We start from the raw sequence: 19,611 nt of genomic DNA on the forward strand, positions 1-19,611 counted from the left end.
CCGTCTCGAGTATAAAAGGCCATTATATATATATATATATATATATATATATATATATATATATATATATCTGTGTGTGTGCGCTCGCGCGCGCGTGTGTATGTGTGTGCGCATGTATGTATAGTATTGTGTGCATGTAAACTTGTTAATACAGCTGTACAACGTCGTAAGTATTCAAATGTTCTGCTGGGTTTCCTCGTTTATATTTATCATAATTGGTTGCATTTTTATGTGACATCCGAAGAAGAACATATTCGGGTTTGTGGCTCACTAACAAAATTGCAAAAGGCATACGTTTCTTCCTTTTTCCTTTTCTATGCAAATTGCAACTCATTGCTTGTAAAGATTAAATTGAAATATTTAGTATACAACACAGAACAGAGATCAAGAGGCTCGTTGAGTTTCTTATTATTGGAGGTCCTTAAGATTTACCATGTGAAAGAGAGAGAGAGAGAGAGAGAGAGGAGAGCGAGAGAGAGAGAGAGAGAGAGAGATTCTAACATTAAAGTACGCTTGGATCATTTTACGTAGAGTTGAAATTTTGTAATAGTCTAGAGAAAAAATTCACAAGCTATGTGACAACAAAAGCACCTTTGGATTTGTAACTAATCATTCACCACTGAAAAATAAAATTGCCTGAAAATATATTTCCAACGCACCAATGTTGCAACTCATTTTAAATAACTGGGAGACCGACTTCCCGTTCATTTCCTTTCTATTCTTGAGTAATGGGAGACCAAAAAATGACTTAGTTCTTATAAAGTGCTTTTGTATACTTTGGTTCTTTTTAATATATATATATATAATATAATATATATATATATATATATGTAAATATATAATTATGCATATATATATTTATTTATTTATTTATAGCTGTCAACTAAAATTCATCATGCAATAACAATTATTTAGAAAGATAGTGATTTCCCATTTTTAACTTTTTTATGATAAGATTACTATAAGGTCAACTTCAATTTTTTTTCCCACCCCGATGTCTTCACCGCGGAATAACGACGCCGGTTCCCTTGTTATCAATACGCCAAACACCTCGTTATTTCCTCACGACCGTTTGCCCTTATTAACTAGCCTCGGGAAACTTTGCTAGCCTTGTAGCAAAAAATTAAAGTAAAACAAATGAAAAAAAATGAAAAGGAAAGAAACAGGAAAAACTCAACAACTCAGCAGAATTGGCGTAGGGGAAAGTATTCAGGTCGGGCGAGATAAGATCCAATCACTTACAACCATCAATGTATACCGCACGAATTGTTTTTAATTATAGTTTTATTTGTCAGACGGGCCATTTAGAGGTACTTTAAGCGGTTTTATCCTTCTTAGTCCCAATTTTGTAATATTACACCATTCTTTTTTTTTTTTTTTTTTTTGCCGATAAAAAAATGTAAACCTCAGGTATTGAGAAATTTCAGCAACCTGTTCCACTTGCTTTTAAGTAGGTGTGTGCACTTTGGCTCCAACCAAGTATTCGCTATTTTCAGTGTTGCAAGTGTTAGTTGTATTCATTTCTGGTTATTGCTGCTGATCTTGTTTGTCGTATCAGTTCAAAAGCGTTTATGTGAATGTTTGATTCACTTCCAGAGAAAGAGAAAAGCATAGCTGAAAAAAAGTTGAAAAACACATGGCTAAAAATATACAAATCTGTAAAAGACAAAAGTCTTACATAATAAGAGTGGAGGAAGTGAGGTATAGTAGAACCCGAGTAGAGTGCTCCAATTTAAAACTATTACGTCTACTGGAAGTCCTGCAATCCCTAAAAAAAAAAAAAAACCCCACACCCACCCCCGCCAACTCCCCCACTGACCTGCAAATTTTTTTTTTTCTCTCCTCTCTCTCTCTCTCTCTCTCTCCGTGAATATGTATGTGCGTGGCTTAGCTATAATACGTCTCTGTTACCCAAATATCAGTTTTCGTCTTAATCGTTGTAGTCGTGAAAGATTTTGAATGGATTTATGTGAAACATTTACAAGTTTTATGGAATTTTATGAGTGAATCTGTGTAAAATTTTGAGAAGTTTTATGGAATTTTGTGAGTGAATCTGTGTGAAATATTGACAAGTTTTATGACAATTTTGTTACAGAAATACCATAAAGGTTAACTAAACAAATTTCAACACTGAAACCCGAAAAACAATTTATTACGTATAGCATTTCGTTATGCTTGGGATTCGTAGTGTGAAACACTGACAATTCAGTAATAAACTCGATAGTGGAGTGTTTAATGGCGTATTTTACGAGCGCAGACGCCCCCGAGCTAAAAAGTTGTGGTCAGCTCGGATATTTCCAACGCCACCGCTCTCTTCTTAACAATTTGTCGCAATAACCACAGGAGCTGAAATTCTGCCGTGAGTAGCCTTCGTAGTAATTATAATTTTTTAATTCAAGATTTTTTCTATGGACCTCTGCCATCCATCTCTCTCTCTCTCTCTCTCTTTCTCTCTCTCTCTCTCTCTCTCTCCTCTCTCTCTCTCTCTCTCTCTCTCTCTCTCTCTCTCTCTCTCTCTCTCTCTCTCTCTCTTTGCGTGTGTTTGTATGCAGTCTCACTTCTCTGATATAACGCTATAATGTGGAAAATAATCCTTATTGAGCTTCGTATTTTGGCGCTATGTTTACTGTTAAGTTGATAATGGTGATAAATGGCCTCTCCACTTCTCGGCCTATCATTATTATTTGCATGAAGAGTGATTTTTCCAAGCAAGCACATGAGAGCAATCGTCAAGCAGAGATCGTGATAAAAACTTCAAGATTTTTAAAAATAAAGTGATAATCCTGATAAAATTAGTTTTCCCAGGACCACCTTCGACCGTAATCTTGTTAAAATAATCATTGAGAGTCATAGGCACCGGAGGAAATAATGTTTTTAAAAATACTGACAGCAGTAGCCTCTTAAAGCTGTCATGAAATGAGATTGAAGCGACATGACATTCAGCTATCGCTAAAGCAAGACTTTTTGTTGCTGTGCTTCCAAGAAAACATGACCAGCCAAATCGTTGAGAGCACATGCACGACAACTTCATAAGTTGCTTGCATACCTTTTCCCCGCCGTCTGCATGCATGCAGTGATTTGGCAATATCAGTTATGGCGAGTTCCGACGGAGGGAAATCCAGTTTTACATCCCGATCGACTGACCTACTGCCGGCCATTACAGACCCCCAGGGTAAAGGTATTCTGTGGATAGATACACCTGCTGGCATCGGCGTCGTGCGTCCCTCCTGTAACCTCCACCCCCTCCCCTCTCTAGTAGAGGTAGTACCTACTTGTCTCCTGCAGGAGGAGCGTTCAGGAGAAAGTGGAATAAGAAGCTTGTCAGCTGTGACATAAGACTCGGTTTATATCGCTTTGGGTAGCAAGTCAGCGCTCCCACCATTTTTGTGATGCTGTTCCCACTTTTCTCGTCGCCTTTGTTTCCTTGATTTTAATTCTTTGCTTCTTAGCATATTCTTGCTTCCTTCCAGTATTAATTGTTACGTTTTCTTCCTGCGTCTTTTTTTACCTAGTCAGTTGCGCATGTTTGTCAAGCCATATATGTCACAAGTCTACGAACACACTTGCTACATGTAAACAGACCTATGCAACTTAGGAGTAGCAAGAACCGGGAAGAGTAAAGAATACCACTCTTGAATCAAGATCCGGGTTAAAGGATATACAGAGTATGTAAAAAAAATATATATATAAACAAAATATTTTCTGGGATACCGCGGTTCCCTTCATCTGGATGGACGCTCTTTTTACGGCCGTGGTTATCAGTCATATTATTCTGCTGTGAACGGTATGCATCCTAGTGATGGAAAAAAATATATATTTTTGCTATTCTGATTTCTAAATCTGTATATTAGGTGTAGGTCGTACTGTGCCGGCGACGTCCTATAAAAGAACTGGTGGCCATCGCACCCAAGGCTTATTCTATATACCTTGATCGCACCGGTGACGTCATAAAAGATATCGTAGATTTCAAACTCGTACTTTACGACAACACGAATTCAGGTCACAACCTTTTATGTTTTTGCCTTAAGTCTACGAAATAATAATGGTATTGTTTCATATCCCGGTACTTCTTACCTAGAAATACTAGTAGCTAGACAGATGCCTTCAATATCTTGTTTTATAAAGACTAATTTTTAATTTGACTTAACCTCAACAGAGCATCTTAATTAAACTCTCATCAGAAAATTTCCATTTGAAAACCAGCGCCAGCAAGAATTGAAACGATATGAAGGTAGATTAATGATTTTTATTATTCACATTAATCTTGGCTTAAAGAACTTGGAAATACCTGTTTAGCAATACCCCACAAAAAGTGTAGAGGAAATGAAGTCTAAATGCCAAAAGTATAGCAAGAACGAACTTTTTTACCTTCTAGAAAACAAAAACTTGTTTACAGTTTTAAGGCATTTCCCCCGAAACCCAACCATGCCCAACCGAACCCTTCTTGGTTTACTACAACTGTAGGACGACGTGCCCAGCCCCAGCTTGTTTTGAACCAACTGGTCTAGTGACCTCTCCACCCTAGTTAGGATGTGATCGGAATCGCAGTTAATGTCAAGGCCTCCAGTAGACCACGCCCCCTGCGAGCTTCTCATCAGTATGCTGCTTTTTATGTCTGGCCAATTACATGATATAAAAAAATCAGTTTTTTATAGTCACGGGAAGTCATTATCAATTGCATCTGTTATTTCTAAAGTTATTAGTGCATACGAGAGCCAAGGATACTTTAGTTGTGCAAGAGATGGGAAAGTTTTCTCGTAAAAAGGAGCAGTTTTAGCTCATTTCTTGTACTTCAGGTACATATGCCGGTACAGATTTTCAAGAGGCAGACATTTATTAAGGTCATAACATAAAACTCAGTCAGAAGTAAATTCAATGTAAATGCATGTTGTATACATGAACAATTGAAGAGAAAAGACAGGAAGGACAGGGACAGTTTTTTTTTTTTAGTACTGTTATTGTGCTTCCATTAAAAAATAATGATGATGGAGGAAGCAATACAGCAAAGGTTAAGGTCGTGAAAATTTTGCTGAAGGATTAAGATTCGAAGACCATTTGGCTAGAGTAGAATGTTGAGAACAACTGTTTAAAAGAAAAATAAACATAATCAAAGAAGGACGACAAGAAAATATGAAAATATGAGAATAAATGGCAAAAAAAGGAAATAATGTGCAGCGTTTGGTACTTCGCTGATTAGAGGAAAACCTGAGCAGTATTGGCACTATTCGTATGTGAGATAGTGTGTATCCATGTAAATTCTGTCTTTAAGAATATTTGCAACATTGGTGCTAAAATAATTGCTCCCCTCGAGGAAGAAACTTAAACAATTATAGCACTTCAGTCTTATATAAAAGGTATGTGACAATAACTTTTTAAGACTGGATTACGGCGATTCCTCAGAAAGTGGAGAGAAAACTTGGATTTTAAATGACAGTTTACAGAGTGGGAAAGGAAAACCATTAAAAAAAATACACAAAGCAAAAGAATATCTTATTAGGGACGAGGATTACTGTCCATGGCGACAGGATAAGGATAAGGAAAGAATGATAAAAATGTGACTAAGGGGAAAGAGAATGGGATGGACCTAACAATGCTGGAAGTATAAGAAGCATTGGGAAGGGTTTCGAGATAGAAAAGATCGCTGACAGAGCGGACAACGATCGGCTTGAAATCGTAACAACTGGTGTGAACATAGTATTTAAAATGTAAACCGCGTTTAAGAATTTCTACCAGTGCGCATCAGCGTGTGCATGGCTAACGGAAGCTGATACTCAACTTGCTTAAAACTGGGCCGTTAAAAGAGCTAAAGTCACTGAGGCAATCGAAACATTAATAATCTTATAATCTACTAGCTTGTGCGTAAATAGACATTCCATCCATCTGTCTATATTCTGAGTTGCATGGTCTATCACGCATACCCACACAGACATTTATATATATATATATATATATATATATATGTATGTATGTGTGTGAATGTATATATATATACACGTGTGTGTGTGAGTTTATATGTATATGTATGTATATACGTATTTGCATGTGTGCCTGAGCTCGCTTGCCACCTTTGTCCTTTAATTGCTAAGTCAAGGATAGGGACAGCGGGCAAAAACGTATCCACAGCCACACAGCTGCTGCTTACCAGCTTACCACTAATATCATTCAGTTCTATCCCCTGCCTGTGAAGGCAATTCTGTTCCAGCAATTTTTCCTCCGTCAGTGCAGAACTTTCTAGGTCTCCCTCTCCTCATCCTCGCCAATACAACCGCATGAATCATCATTTTTCCCAAGTGCCCTTCTCCTTCACTTCCAAGCAAGACCAAGGTGGGAAAAAGAAGACGTTGTATTTTCACACGAGAAGACACATGCGAGGTTTACCAGAAAGTTAAGTTGACGTTCATTGGTCCGATATCCAAATACATGTCCCTCTCGTAAATAATTTGAATATCTTCCAAATCTCTGTTACATACATACATGCATTCATAAATACATACATGCAAAAACATATACATACGACGAACAAAAGACTCTGAAACGTTAACTGTGTTCAACCACTTGATATTTAAAAGTATTAAACTCTTAGCAATATATTTTGCACTACTCTACGCGCATACATACATGCATCATCGTGTCTACAGTTTGCTTCTGATAGGAAACGCGGAGACTTCTAATATCTCTAATTATCTCTATAGCTCCGTGTTCGTTTTATTGTAAGGCGAAGCTGTTTAAATATCCTAAAACATTTTTGCAAAATGAGAATGGCCGAAATTATAAGAAGTTGCGAGTTTAAAATGTGTCAAAATGTCATGGGTGAGAAGACGGACCTGGCCGCTGAGATCGTGTCCGTGTTAAAAAAAAAAGTTAAGAATGACTGGGGAAAAAAGTGTATTGTATGAAGTAGATATCTTTAGGACTGAAGAGAACAGTCATCTGGTAGAACTACTGTAACTATAGATTGGTCGAAGTATTATAAAAGGAAAAAAATCCAAGAAGGCGAATGGTGCTTACAAAGAGTAAGACGCAATCAGGTTGGTCAAGTTACTGTTTAGCGGAACTTCCGTTTAGATGAGTGAAGCTACTTGGAAGTGGAAATTGTTGTTCACGGCATCCTTGCCTCCGCAGCAAGAGCATCAACAGGTAATAAATGCAAACTCGTATTTGCTTGAAACGCCTCAGTTTAGTGGGAAAAGTACAGTTTTATGTTTCAGCGTACTTAATCAATCCTCATTTTAGTCACGAATATATTCATTTAAAAATAATTCGCCACGCCTGACATTTTATGCAATCATTTGTCCCACTCCGAAACTCCACCTTTATTAATTACCACTGAGCTCTCTAGTTTAATTACTAAAGAGCGCAATATAGCTCTCTCTGTTTTATTCACGAAGAGGCAGGTCTGTATACCCGATATGAGCCGAGCGGATGTTCTTATATTATGCAAATATAAAAGTTAATAACAATATGAGCCGAGCGGATGTTCTTATATTATGCAAATATAAAAGTTAATAACAAGTATGCAGCAGTCACTGTGCATTTATATGCACAGCACCTTCCTTTTGATAAAACATTTTAGGAGTCTCTTCATAACATTCTATTCAGTTACTGTAGCTAAATTTAACCTAGAACAGTTGCAGGCAATGTTTTGATGCAATGTTAACATAGCATCCAAGGAAATAACACCGAGTATTGTCAGCGGTTTAACACGTAAAATGCTAGTGTATGATTTATTTCAATACTCAATTCGTTTAGGGCTTCCTTCCTTTGCGAGAATTCTCTAAATTGCTCAACAGATAAGAATATCTAGTTAGAAGTCGAACTTTTTCTTCAACTCACTGACCTCCGGAAACCAGTTCTCAGGAGGGACGGTCCAAGACGCGCCAATGCAGGGCCTGACGGACCTTAACCCGCGCGAGCGAGCGAAAGTGAAAGGACCCACCCGTGTCACTTTCCTTCCAGTGGAACTCATTTGAAACCGACGGCGCTCCCGCAGGAAGCAAGGTAGTGGTCCGCCGGAATACAATTGGTCACAGAGAGGGCTTGACTCATTCTTCATCTTGTCACGTGAGTTAGACGGAGAGAGAAAGAGGAAAACGTTGCTCCATACTTAATTGGGATCGTTATTTGCCTCACGATGAGGCAAATGACGCTCGAGAGGATGGACGATGGTTAACGATGGCGACCTTGATGGTTTAGCGGGATGAGGGAGAGAGAGAGAGGGAGGGGGTGCCTGTGGCCAATCTGGCCATATGCTCCAAGTCTCCTCGCTCGAAAATAAGCTTTAAATTCGATTAGTGTCGTCCAGAGATATGAGGGATTCTTCTAAAGCCACAATCTCTCTCTCTCTCTCTCTCTCTCTCTCTCTCTCTCTCAATAGGGGACAGAGCCATGACAAACATATCCAAATTCACTGGTAGGTATGTTTGAGCGACGAGCAGAAAAAGATTCCTAATGACCCAATCCTTCACATAGGATGAGGAGGGACCTGTCCTTTCCCAGAGACACGTGATTATAGGACCAAAAAAAAAAAAAAAAAAAAAAAAAAAAAAAAAAAAGAGAGAGAGAGACGGCCACTATGATAAAGGCATAATATGGAGAAAAACCATTCTGTAAAGTGGACTTAGGAAGTAGTTGGAAAAGCAGAATCGGCCATCAAATATTTTTTTTTTAAGTAATGAATAGTTAAACAAGTACCGAAACAGGGGATTGTTGATGATGACGAAGGTAGATTAGCTGGTCTTATACCGTCGTCAGCCCGTTAAGGAAATTGTTACAAAAATGATAATGGCTATTAAGCTGTAAAAAAAAACTGAATGAATATCCAAGCAAATAATGACTGGTATTGTGGCTCAAGATGGCTTCATAATATCTTTTTGGTACTGATACATGTCTTTTTCGGGTTACCGAAATTATTATTGTTATTATCAAAGTGCAGAAATCCCATATCGTAAAAGTCAGAATGGCCATGTCTGCACTAAAAGGAAACCAAAGAGAATAAACATTTAATTAAGTTAATTCAACAAACATTCAAGTTTACGTGAAAACTTCTACAGACTGAGATCTCAATGGAGGAATTACAGTTTATTTGCCGTCGGAGAGAGAGAGAGAGAGAGAGAGAGAGAGAGAGAGAGAGAGAGAGAGAGAGAGAGAGAGAATGTGTGTGGGCGTCGGTTCCATGGCTACCCAAGTCAGCCTGTCCCTTCTTAGGCCTACACAAAAGCCGGCGTTTGGGAGTAGATTATGAGGAGGATTGAAAAAGATAGCCTCCAGGCCAACTGCCGGTGGTGAGGAACATAAATTCTTCCGCTCAAGGTCAAGTTAGTCAGACTCGAGCCCTCCCCTCCCCTCCAGTCGGTCTTTTAGAAAAGACCTTATCCTTCCATAGACGTGGTTAGGAATGGTGCTGGTTCTCAGGGAACTAAGAAACCTACCACTCTCCCAGGTTTAATGGACATTTTTTCTTGTGATAATAAGACGTTTCAGATCCACTGGCGCCTCTTTGAGGAAAATATTATGAAAGAGAGGACGAGAAGATAAAAGGAACTTCCCCAGATTTAGAACTTTCCTCAGTGAACTAATAATTTAGTTCATTCTTCCATCCCATAATGCAGTCAGTTTCGTATCTTATCCGATAAAACTTCATCCAAATAATGACACATAGATTCAGATAATTTCCCCACTGCATTATTCAGTCTATTTTGAAATATATTTCGTTTCGGCGAAATCTATTTTTTCCATCACTTAGTTGTATTTTAATTGCAATCACCACATGGTAAAAATTTCTTAATTAATCTAAAACTTTTATTGACGGAACTATAATTTGACGATACTTCGTTGCTTTACTCAAGTTATTTAATGAGATCTTCAAAAGGATACCCAATCCTTAGTCTTCTGTAAGTCGTCAACGTATTAAAAGAGATGAGGCATTATACCCTTTATATATTTATATATACGAAGCTATTTACTACCATTTAATCTTATGGTTGGAACTAAAACATTATCACACAGAAGCGAAAAGCAATAAAAATGGCATTAAGTTGGAAATATTGTAGCTCTTTCTTCCCAAGGTCTATTAATGTTTCTCTCCTCTCTCTCTCTCTCTCTCTCTCTCTCTCTCTCTCTCTCTCTCTCTCTCCCCGGGCGAAGCAGGCCCAAAAGATTATAAAAAACACTATAAAAACCTACTTTTCCGGCGTCAAATATTCCAGAAGTCAATGTCCTCGTACGTAGAAGCGTAGGCTATCGATGAGCTACGGGGACTACAGGTAAAAGGCTCATTACAAGTGAGAGAGAAACTTGAGAGGTGTTGTTATGCTGTCATTCTCGTTTCTGGTGGAATAGTCTTGGAATGTTAAGAGGATGAAAAAGATGCTTTTGTGTGATCTGGCTGGGCGAGAAATTCTCCATAAATGCTGGTGCCCAAGACATCATTTGCCGTTAAGATCGTTATAATGATATAGTGATTCATTTTAACTTTTAGAACAACAAACATTCACATTTTGTGCATATACGAATAGATACTGGCATCTAAGAAACCTCTATTTCATTTATTCCTATCCCGATTTTTCGCTGGCTGTAAGGCCCTGTGTCCACAGGACTTCAGCTACTTTAGCAAAACCAGGGCCCACTTTTCTTTCTTTCTTTCTTTTACCGAGTCAGCCAAGATAGTTCTTTGAACTGACATTTACTCAGTTATCAAGAAATTTCTCTCTGCGAATGAATCTAATTGTCCTCCATAGACATCAACGTTGCATCAGTATCTCTAAACATAAAAGTAACTAAAAAGCCCACTTGGAATATTGTAGTCTGCTCCACGTCAATATTTTAGTCCTGACTCCAAGGACTTCTTTCTCTCTCTGGTGTGCAATGGAACCACTACGAAATGTTGAAACTAATAACTTTTTGCATGTTTGTTTAAATAAAACGTAACTCAGCATGGTTTAATGCAAAGGCATATATACGATCACTTCGTGTTTGACCATTTGGTGTAGAATTTTATATTTTGATGTAGATATTCACCCTTACAGTTTTAAAGCAAGTCGGGTATTTGTCCATTGTAAAAATCCAGAGGCTGACGATTCTGAGAGTATTTTATAGTACTTCCTTGTGTTATCCATCATCTTGGTTATCTAAGGAAGTTTCACTATGATTTAGTGTTATTTTTTAAGCACTTTTTGTCACCTGATAATTATCGCTGTTCATGGCTTTCTGTATGAAATTATTGTCAAAAGCAGATGTAAAGTCCTTATTAAATGAAAATTTCACATTTCCCTCATTCTTCTGTAATAACTATCAGTCACCCGTGGAAAATGACCGTTCTGACGCGGTCGCTTTCGCTTTCGACCGTTTGTGCGTAAAAAAGGATCAGAAAAAGTTAGATTCCAACTTTCAAATAGAAAAGGTGCGTAAAGAGAAGGCAGGAGAAAGCGACGTGGAAAAGAGAGAAAAGGGAGTTGTCGGTTGTTATGGCTACCACGAGTTGCAGAGGATGATATTTCCACACTTTCCTTCCTTCGGCTTTCTTCCGCAAATACAGAACACCAAGGCATACCACTGCGAGTTCATAACTTTCTTATATTATCTATCCACCTGTCTGTCTGTTTTTAGTATTCGGTAAAGAAAATTATTGTGCCGGCTCAGTCTGTCCGTCCGCACTTTTTTCTGTCCGCACTTTTTATGTCCGCCCTCAGATCTTAAAAACTACCAAGGCTAGAGGGCTGCAAATTGGTATGTTGATTATCCACCCTCCAATCATCAAGAATACGAAATTGCAGCCCTCTAGCCTCAGTAGTTTTTATTTTATACAAGGTTAAGATGTCCATAATCGTTCTTCTAGCAACGATATAGGACAGGCCACCACCAGGCCGTGGTTAAATTTTCGTGGGAAGCGGCTGGACAGCTGGACAGAAAAAAATATTGCACTGAAGACACTTCGGGGCCTTTTTTATTTTATTTTATTTTTTTTTTTTTTTTTTTTTACCTGTGTTATCAGTTCGTTTGTTTTCATAATGCACCTTACGATCCTTGAAAAATATTACCTTTTTCCGTTTTCGTTTCATTTTGTGTTCTCACTCTTCTAAGTATTTAATTTTGTGGTTGTTAGATGTTTTATCGGGAGCCGGGGGCAGAGACCTAAACCTCAAACTTTTAGAAAAAATAGGCAACTGTTTGGTGTGCATTTCAGAAACAGCAGAAGTTAAAAGGAGGCCTTTTTAAAGATCGGACTCAGTTTTTCACTTATCAGTGCTGCAAATTAATAAGTGCATCACAATTCTTCTGAGCTGTCTTTCAACCATAACCAATTCTTACGCAACATTCCAAAATTTATCCGTCTGTATTTGACTTTCAAAAAGAATTCATTTAATATCAAAAGGAATTGAATTTATCAAATATCTTTGTTCACTTTTGTAGCATGTCAGAGAGAAGACAATACTGATTTAGAAAGACACGAGAGAGAGAGAGAGAGAGAGAGAGAGAGAGTAGACTGGAGAGAGCGAGAAGAGAAGAGGAAGAGAGAGAGAGAGAGAGAGAGAGCGTAGAAGGGGGGAGGGGGGGTGGCGCTTGCTACGGAAGGCCAGAGAGCTTGTTCGTGGTTTTTTCTTTGCTCTTCATCACCAGTAGGCTATTGATGCAGCGTACCTTAAAGTTATGATGAAATGGATGAAGTTATTTACCGTTATAACAGCTTTAATTAAGGTACTTCTAGTTCTTTGGCTCACATATATGCATGCACTACATATTCAGACATTTTCGTTATTTTTCACGTGCGTTGCGTCAGTTATTTTGTCATTCTCTCTAGTAATTGTAGTATTTATATTTTCAAGAATTTTGTTTCCTATATTTTCCCTTCCGAGTCATTTTTGTTTGAATTTCTCACATGACTTTCAGTTCTTTTAAACATTCTTTTTATATACATGAGGGAACTGACTGTTGCACTCATGAAATCGGGGAAAGCTCTCGGATTTTTTTAAAGGTTATGTTTCTTAACGCTGTTTTTTTTTATTACCCAGCTATTCCAGACTATCTTTCCAAGTCTGTTTAATTTGTTATTGATAATCAGTTGTATTCACAGACAGACAGGACAGACGGAGGTAAAACTTTTAACGTAGTGATCCTGGCACGTAAACGATGGATTGACCCAGGAATGAAACGAAGCCACGAAAGGTCACTTTAGCACACGTACGCCACTCGTCCAGTTAATCAGTCGACTTTTTATTCCATTTTTTCAGCGCAGAAAGGTCCTTGTCTAAAATAATCCCACACATGGCATAAATACCAAACATACGTTCGTATTTGCAGGTGATCATTATTCATATGCACAGAACAATTACAGTGTTGAAAAAAATATGTTTGTGAGCTAAACAGATTTTCGTTCCGATGAATATATGATATAGGTTATCTGTACATTACATTTTCAAATGGGACTTTCTAAAGTTACACAAAAATAAGTTGTTAATTGCAGTTAAGATACGTATAAAGTAAAATTTAAAAATAGAATCCTTGAAAGGTAACCGACAAAGTCTTGTAAATTTGGAAAACGACATAACAGAGACAAATCCGTCTCAATGAGTCAATTTCGGATCCCAGAGATATTTACCTTCCTAATTCCAGAGGGACAGACGTGATCCTACGCCAAAAGTCATAGACGTTTTTATAAATCAGATTCTTCCTTTTTAATCCAACTGGGTTGACGCAATGATACCCTTACTTGTCTCGACAAAAAGAGAGTGAGTTTTTGCAAATAAAAATGACCTGAAATTCGTCCACAAGAGCAGATAAAAACATGACTTGCCTCAAGAAAAAATGGGGACTTGAGCTCAGAAAAACTATCATTAAAAGTGAAGGGGAGGTTGCTCATTCATATATATATTTCTTTTTTTTTTTCGTGTCACAGTAAGAAAAAAAAAACTATCGTGTACGGATAAAACATGTTCGAAGGAATCTGTTGCGGATAATAAAAATGAAATATATGATGTCTTCGTGTTCAAGCAGTATTTTTATTACTGATAACTTATTTGCTCATTCTTCTCCTTCCGCCACCCCCTCCCCGCTCCCCACCCAACACACAAACACACACACACACACACACACACATAGAAGGGAGACTTATAATGTTTCATCACAAAAAATATTAATTTTCCTGTAACCTTTAAACAAAAGAACACGGAAGCATGTTTGTTAGAAAGCTATTCTCTTTTATCAAGGCAAGCATCCGCTGAAAGCATACCAGACAAGCGCAGGAAGACAGATGGACTATTTTTTATTCTTTTGATATTTTCTAAAATCTGGGCACCTTATCTAAAGTAGGTTCTTTTCAGGCAATCCACAAAATCTGAATTTGCCATCTATGTAATATCAGCTTCAATAATTTTGTTCTGATTTTAGAACCTTGACTGTTGCGACGCCAATTGACAGCAAACACGCTGTCTATCCTTAGACTATCTCTTTGACTATCTCGCCTCTCAGAGAAAGAAAGATTGTACAAGTCATGAAACACGAAAGGTCGAGAATCACATAGCTTGTTTCGTTTGTTTGTATGGTGTTTTTAGTCGAGAGTGAACTTCTATCACCAGAAATACACATCTCTCACACCTCAATGGAATGCCCGAGAATCGAACTCGCAGCCACCGAGGTGGCAGGTCAAGACCATACCGATCACGCCACTGAGGCGCTTCACAGAGCTTGTTAACATTGCGTGAATACCAATTCTGTTAATCCAACACTTACAGGAATCATTTGGCCATGAAGTATCTACCTGTACCTCAAAATCTCAGTTTTCTGTTATTTAACGTTCCCAAACCTATAGACAAATCTTTGTTGATAAAATCAGGTTTATGAGGTACCTAACAAGAAATAGAGATATTAAAAAAGAGGAAAAAAAATACAAAAAGTTTTAACATGATCAACATTATGATGACCTTAGGAGAACAAACTTGCGTTAGATACGCTGCAAACACCAAAATGCGAGATGATGGATGTTGGTAAATGCAAAAAGATCAGCCTCCCGACTGGATTACAAGGTCAAATTAAATGTCAAATCAAGATGAGCAAGTTGCTCAGTGTTTAGAGTTGGCTTAATATTAGGAGCCTATCACACAGACAAAATAGATGAGTTACTTCATTTACATGAATAAAAAAAAAAGAACTGAAATCACTTGCGATCATAAACTCAATATGTTAGAATTTGACCAAATCGTCCAGCTTAGAAAAATGATTGAGTGATATCTTTCGACAGAATGGATTTCAATAAATTTTACAGTGGACATTTTAAGATGACAAAATTCGGTCTGAAGAGCTGAAATTTCATACTTTTTAGATCAACTTTGTAAATCTATGTAAAAAGAAAACATTTTTATTTTATTTTATTTGGCAAATATCTCGTCTGAACTGCTCCGAAAATTCGAGAGAGATCAAGCACGTAGGTAAATGGTGTGTCATCCATTTACGTTCATGGTGGTACAATGAAAGAGTATTGGTAAAGGATGTCCTTTAAGAACTTAAAACTGGACAGATTGGGTTAAGTATATCTTAGTTTAACCAGACCACTGAGCTGATTTACAGCTCTCCTAGGGCTGGCCCGAAGGATTACATATTTCTACATGGCTAGGAACCAATTGATTACCTAGCAACGGAGCCTACAGCTTATTGTGGGATCCCAACCACATTATAACGAAAATGAATTTCTAATCACCAGAAACAAATTCCTCCGATTCCACATTGGCAGAGCGGAGAATCGAACTTAGGACTACTAGGGTAGTCGAGAGTAAGATGCAGTAGTAAGTTCTTATGTTGTTGAGCAACAACAGCCTACCTAATTGCCATGCGCGGGACAGACTTCTTGTTCCGATTGTCTGTCTGAGTGAAGTGACACCCTGTAAGAAAAAAAGGCGTTGCATAACTCCCACTCGCTCCAGAAGAATCGAAAGTGAATGGTTTGTCTCGAATGCAAATGTGCTGATTCAAGAGGATTTCAAAACCTTGAAATTATTTTCTCATAGGAACTTGCAACCTGCGCGCCCGCAAGCGCACACACGCGAGCTGTTATTGAGTGGCTCGGTCTGTGTTTATATGGATTCGAGTCTCCGTCATCCAATACTGTGAAAGAAGAATGTGCAATGTTGTTGCATCGCGTTGACTTCCTTGCCTCAGACTTTGTTTTTCCGGTATCCGTGCAAGTCACCGGGGAACGGAAATATTTATTCGCTGCTCTCCTTATTTTGAAACTCTGGGGATTGTTATGCTTCGTGAAGTCTCATAATTTCTTATGGAAAATATTTGAGAGAGAGAGAGAGAGAGAGAGAGAGAGAGAGTGTGTGTGTTCATGCAAGTGCCAGGATTAGTACCGCCTGGGGACAAGAATGCTCTACATCATTTAAAAACCTTCGATATTATCCTCGTTTTGTCATTGTGCTTTATGCACAATAAAAAGCTCATGACCAAACGAGGAAATTAATTAGGAAATGAATTTGACACTTGGTTGGCTTAAAGTACAGATATAAGATATTATTGACAATGCCGCTTTATGTAATGTAAGTTGAGTCAAGTACTCGTAAAATAATATATTAACCCTAGACCATCAAGGCAGTCCCATACATTTTCTGAACTGAAATATGGGAAGCAACCCGAGGGTAAAAGGCGGCGAGGCTTACGTAGCAGACGAAAGGGTTATTCTAAAGACAGAGGAATGTTAACTGACCAGTTTGTGAACAGGTGAGGGGCGGAGGTCCTTCGTCTGTCCTTTCGCTCAAGTTCAAGGTCCCGAGGGCTTTGAGAGTTCTTTAGAGATAAGAACGTCATCAGAAATTGCTATATAACCTGGACCATCAGTCTTAAGCACATAAAAAGAAGCAGTTCCAGCTTCAATACACGGAAACACCCTTTAGATTTCACGTGCCCCTCGTGCCTTTGGGTACAACTTTATGACGCCATGGTTTAATTTCACTTATGCTAAGAACATGTCTTCTCGCTATAGAAATTATCCTGAGAGGAAGGAGGGCCTGGGTGAATCGAGTCAAGTAATCCATGTATGAATGTGTGCGAGTGTTACAGTGTGTTTACGGGAAGTATGAATATCCATATTCAAAACTGATGACAAATAAAATTATGACTTTGTTTTACATAGGCATGATTGCATATGTATGTCAGAAATTGTTTCTGAAAACTGTCTGATGCATATGCGTCCTTGGCACATGCTTATGTGAGCGTATATTTGATTTTTTACACATGCTGATCGATTGCAATCCATTGTTCAACAGAAATTATGTTGATTTCTCTTAGCTCCTTTTTCAATCTTCCTATTTTTCAATCTTCTGACTATCGCTCTTGACTTGGAAGTCAACATTTTCCTCAGATCTTTGATTCCCAAATATTTTCCCATCGACCCTTCAAGATTTGCTGTTACTCCCGCATTCTTCGACATTGCAATTATAATATTAATTCTTATGCAAAACCTAATAACTAAACCAGTTAAGATACCGGCCAAGTTTTTGACAAATATCATATAGAAACAGCCCCGAGAACATCATCATTGCCAACACTAATCCTAACTTCCGATGAGACCTGTAACCAACAGAGACAAAAGGGTACTTACCTAAGCAGAAAAGCATCGATACCAAGGCAACCCTCTCCATTTTTATGCGATTGGATGACTCCTAAGAGATTCGAAGCTCCTGTGTGAGGTTTTCAAGTCACTTATACATCCCTCTGGAAAGGTGTTGGAACCTGGATGATAGTCTGTAATTCCAAAATCACAACACAGTCTATAATCAAATTGGTTCAAAAGTCTGTTCACTCTTTTTAGCTATCTTGTTCCGTATCGCACACTTCTGTTGAATTGCTTCTTATTCAACGATTCAGTCGTTTCAAACACAATGCGTAAGTTCCTCCAATCTTACCGTGTCACAATATTCTGAAAGAGAAAAAGAAAATAGTTATCGAAACTGCTGACAACTGAAATGATTGCATACCAAAAAGCCCCTTCTCCTGACAGAGCAAAATAGAAATTGCTTTTTTGTACTTCGAGGATTTACTTTTGAGCAACAATATTTTGATATTCGTGTACAAAACAAGGTTACAGGTTGACGCTACTTCATAACTTAGGCTTCATAAGGATCAGAATTCCAGTCAGAACAGTTAAAACGATCAGGAGATAATAAATGAGCACAAACTGAACACCGGAAGATGTCCGCGCTAGACGGTCTAGATATGCTACTCAAAAGTGCAAGTTACTTCATCCACATTTTTATGAGGTATCTTCGCAGTCGATCTGGATGGAGTTGCGTCACCCTTACGATAAGTAGAGCGGAAATTCTTGATCATGCACTTGATAATGGTACATTTCGAACCCTTCGGCCAATGACCATCAAGCACGAAAAGGGACCCAGTAAACACTTTCGTCAGGGAAATGTGCTTTGGTAATCTTGCTTGTGATCTTTGGATAATTGTGAGTGTGTGTGTGTGTGTGTGTGTGTACGTTTTATTTTTCAGAAACAACGATAGTCCGAATAACGGAAGATAATTTTATGTTGACTTGGCTGTAAAAGTATTACTAGTATAATTCTTGAGCCATTTTTTAATTGTCATAATCAAACTCAAATATGTTAAACGGGAAATAAGATTGTAGACGGATCTTGAGTTTATCTAGACAAACCAAATAGTGACATTAAGACTAGCGCCCCTCGAGAACTGTTGGAGTGGATTTTTGCAGAGCAAGTGATCTACTCAGTGGGTAGCTGACCTGTAATGACAGTCTTCTCCAATAATAAAATATGAAGATGTAGCACACTCGGTTACCGCAACATTGTACATACTCCATTGGCGGTTCGTTTTCATGGCAATCAAAATGCCACATGAAAGTATCAGAACACTAGGGACCCATAAACTCATTCTGATATGATAGTATAACAAGGTATATATATATATATATATATATATATATATATATATATATATATATATATATATATATATATATATAATATATATATTTATATAAATGTATTTTAATAGCTACAGTGATACTCTAACTTCTCGATTTCCTCAGTTTTTTTTTTTTTTTTTTTTTTTTTGCGCGATATGCTTATCACAAGAAGCGTTGAATCCAGATGAGAAATGAATGAAGACTTTTCCTTCCGTTGTGAAGATCGAACCCTCTCACAGTGGAAAATGAGGTAGTACCACTTAGCCCTACTCTTTGAAAAAGCTGTTTACTTAATCATTTTTATTACCTCTTTCTTCACTTCTATAACCTTTTTCTTGCATTTTACCTTTTCTCTCTCAAGCCCTTTAAAGTTCTCTCTCTCTCTCTCTCTCTCTCTCTCTCTCTCTCTCTCTCTCTCTCTCTCTCTCTCTCTCTCTCTCTCTCTCTCTCTCTCTCTCTCTCTCTCTCCATGTCATTTGCCCTCTCCAAGTATCCTTAAGCCCTCTATGATTACCTGCTAATTATATAGTACATCCTTGTACTCGTTCCGTTCTATTTTCCCCTACGCTTTTTGCATAAACTAAATTCCATATCTAATACTTCGACTACCGGCTCCTCCTGATAATCCCTCTGAGGAAATCTCCGCCATCGCGTTTCTTTTCCTTGCATCATCGCCAATCGAACGCCGCCATCCG

General features: G+C 38.0%; 1 protein-coding gene and 1 long non-coding RNA gene across 2 annotated transcripts in view; one reads left to right on the top strand and one right to left on the bottom strand.

Moving 5' to 3' along the window:
* Window positions 1-19,611, top strand: part of LOC135195650 (uncharacterized) — a 101,481-nt gene that overhangs the window by 61,726 nt on the left and 20,144 nt on the right. The gene's annotated exons all lie outside the window — the stretch shown is intronic.
* The window catches only part of LOC135195649 (mucin-2-like), a 78,098-nt gene that overhangs the window by 55,414 nt on the left and 3,073 nt on the right, over window positions 1-19,611 (bottom strand). The window contains exon 2 of the mRNA XM_064222023.1: window positions 17,588-17,905. Within this exon, the coding sequence (XP_064078093.1) occupies window positions 17,588-17,627 (40 nt within the window). The 5' untranslated portion in view covers window positions 17,628-17,905. The remainder of the gene's footprint in view (window positions 1-17,587; window positions 17,906-19,611) is intronic.

This window comes from Macrobrachium nipponense, chromosome 16, assembly GCF_015104395.2.
Source record: "Macrobrachium nipponense isolate FS-2020 chromosome 16, ASM1510439v2, whole genome shotgun sequence".
Lineage (NCBI taxonomy): Eukaryota > Metazoa > Arthropoda > Malacostraca > Decapoda > Palaemonidae > Macrobrachium > Macrobrachium nipponense.